The following is a 2,878-nucleotide window of genomic DNA, read 5'->3' on the forward strand; positions in this document are numbered from 1 at the left end:
TCCCCAGCCCCCACCCTGTCTTTGAATGGTGGCACCAGGGCATGCAGAAGGCCCACTTACCAGGCCCTGCATCTCCTGTGTGTTTGCCCGTTTGTCTCAGTGCTTCTTTTGGAATGGTTTGAAGTGGGGGCCTGTGTGTCTACGTTATAGTCACAGAACCCTCCTGTTGAGCTATATGGTGCTGTGTTTTCAGCTGCTTTTTCCTTTCCCTTTGGAGCTGGAAAGGTGATTTGTGGGTTGGAGAAAATAAAAAGAAAATTCATTAATTTGAAATATTATTGAGAATTTGTTCTATCTATATCATATAACTCCATTTTAATCTTATCTTTCTGGACTGTTTTCTCATTTTCTCTGTCCATGTGGGAGATAATTATTTTAGTGTTTCACATACAGTGGAAGCTTACTATATATTTGTTTAAAAGAGAAGTAAAGATACAACAGAAAAATGCAATCTAGCTAGGGAGATGGGATAATGGAGCGAAGACTTTGAAGGGCATTTGGATTTGTAGGTTCTTTTTTTTTTTTCTTTCCTTTTTGTCTTTTTTACTGACCGGTAACGGGATCGCAACCCTCGGTGTTGCGCCCGCACCACGCTCAGCCAGTGAGCGGGAACCAGTCTCCACATGGGATCCGAACCCTCAGCGGGAGCGCCGCCGCACTCTCAAGCGGCGCACTCTCCAGTGCGCCACCGGGCCGGCCCAGGATTTGTAGGTTCTAATCTCATCCTCATTATGACTATCTCTGTGACTTTGTCAAATGACTTAACTACCCTGAGCTTCCATTTTCTCTTCTGTTACATGTTGTCTAGGAGTGTTTACCCCTCACTTTATTATTTATTTATTCCACAATTACTTATTAAGTGCCTGTTGTGTGCCAGGCACTATTATGAAGGTTGGAAATATGGTAGACAGCCAGACAGCCGTAGCTCCTGCTCCCATTGGTGAGGGATGTCTGTATCCCCCATGGACAACAGAAAGTCCTGGCTCTGTGTCTGTTTTGGGTAGGACCATTGCAAAATCCTTAAATGCTTTGTTTATTTTTTCATCTGTAAAACGAAGGATGGTAATATCTTTTATTATTATTGTTATTATTAGCATATTCATCATTACAAATCATAATCTTTCCTCATGCCCACCACCTGACCTATCACTCCCCACCCCCTCTCCCTCCCTCCCTCCCTCCATCTCTAGTATCTTTAGCTTTGGTCTCTCCTTCTGAAAGTTCACTGTATTATTGTGGTCCGTCCTTCCCTTGCCTCCGCTCCCCTCCCCTCTACTTCTTTGAAGATAGTAATATCTAACCTGTTTATTTTATACAGTTGTTTTAAGGCTCAAATAAAATAAAGTATGTGGGAGTGCATTTGAATGTGGTCGTAGTGTGTAGTGTATACTAGTGTCCATAGTAAAGTATTGTTTTATTTGCTGTAAAATTTCACATGTTCACTAAAGCTTGGATGGGGAAATCCTAAATCAACTTAATCTTGGAGTTCAGAGATATTCAAAAAACATAAAGCGTGTTTGTTTTTTCTTCTCTTCACAGAAAAAGGTAATGCTAAATATGTTTTTAGACACGATGATGGCCGATCCTCCTCCCCAGTGCCTTGTCTGGCTACCTCTCATGCACAGGCTTGCCCATGTTGAGAATGGTAAGCAGAACTTTGATTGTTCAATTCTTTATACTGTAGGAAGTGTAGGAACTGATTATTTGCAATGTTCTTAGCTATTGCGATCATAGAAAATTATGACTGACATTTGCTGGCAGTCTACCATTTGAATTTGTGATTTTGACTTTCAAAAGTGGAAATTTTACTTCTTTTAAAAGGGGTGGGGAGAAATAAACAGAAAAAAGAGAGAAAAAAATAAAAATTAAAAAGGGAGACTTATTACTTAGATAGGATATCAAGAAGCAGAATCAGGCCATAAAACTGTGATTCAAACTGTAGGCTTTTCCTTCCTAAGATTCCAGATGGCTGTTTCTGCTTGTGCCTACCTGATTTAGCCATGACTTCCTTTTTTCCCCTTAATTAATCAGCATCGTAGCTCTAAAAAATTGTATGTATGCGATATCAACTGCTAAAACTGTAATTATTTTGTAATAATTTTTTAAAAATAGGAAAGGTGTAATTTCATATTGGCTTTCACACATCCTCCACTTTTTCCTTTGCTATTTTACCTTGAATCTACTCTTGGTATCCTCCCCAGTAATTTGCTTAAGTCTTTGTTTTGCTTTGAATTGAAATGGCACTTACCTCTCAGTAACTTCTTAATGTTTCCTGTCGTTGCCATCATTTTATTGCTTCGTGTGGGTTTTTCAAATTCATGAAAGGGAAGGCTGTAGTTTTTCTAAGCAGCCTCCCTTCTCTCAAGGCTCTTGGCTGTCTTTCTTCATTCCACAAAAGAGAACAAGGAATAGCTGAGAAGCTGCTAAAAAGCTGTCTCCTCTTTTTTCCCCTTGTAACAATGAAATATACTTCCATATTATTTTTTTCTCCCCCTCATATCCATACTTTTTTTCTTTTTTTAATTTCTCAGTCTTTTACCTAACTATGGCTTTAGTTCACAAGTACCTTGAATTCAGGATTTTGTTTTTTTAAGTGACCAGAATCTTTTATTAAACTAAAACAACTAAAATTTTTTAACAGGATCTTTGAATAGAGATCTAAACTTTTGAGAGCAATGTTTTTATAGCCTTAAGTGTTTTAGTAGTTGCATATCATAAAATCATTTTGTATTTGCTGTATCAAGTAGAAAGAACCTCATTTGTCAATATACATTGTTATCCATAGGAACATTTTATTGTGATTTTATATGTAGTATGTTATTTATTGATTGCATTCTTATATGGTTAGTGTTATTATTTTTCTTGGAGACAGAAATGT

General features: G+C 37.9%; 1 protein-coding gene across 1 annotated transcript in view; it reads left to right on the plus strand.

Annotated features, from left to right (window-relative positions):
• Nucleotides 1-1,539: 1,539 nt before the first annotated feature.
• The window catches only part of LOC103607335 (dystrobrevin beta-like), a gene marked incomplete at both ends in the record, with an annotated part of 46,728 nt that continues 45,389 nt past the window's right edge, over nt 1,540-2,878 (plus strand). Inside the window, one exon of the mRNA XM_008591851.1 lies at nt 1,540-1,645. Coding sequence (XP_008590073.1) covers nt 1,540-1,645 — 106 coding nt within the window. The remainder of the gene's footprint in view (nt 1,646-2,878) is intronic.

The sequence above is a fragment of the Galeopterus variegatus genome, unplaced genomic scaffold, assembly GCF_000696425.1.
Source record: "Galeopterus variegatus unplaced genomic scaffold, G_variegatus-3.0.2 Scaffold7341, whole genome shotgun sequence".
In the NCBI taxonomy this organism is placed as follows: domain Eukaryota; kingdom Metazoa; phylum Chordata; class Mammalia; order Dermoptera; family Cynocephalidae; genus Galeopterus; species Galeopterus variegatus.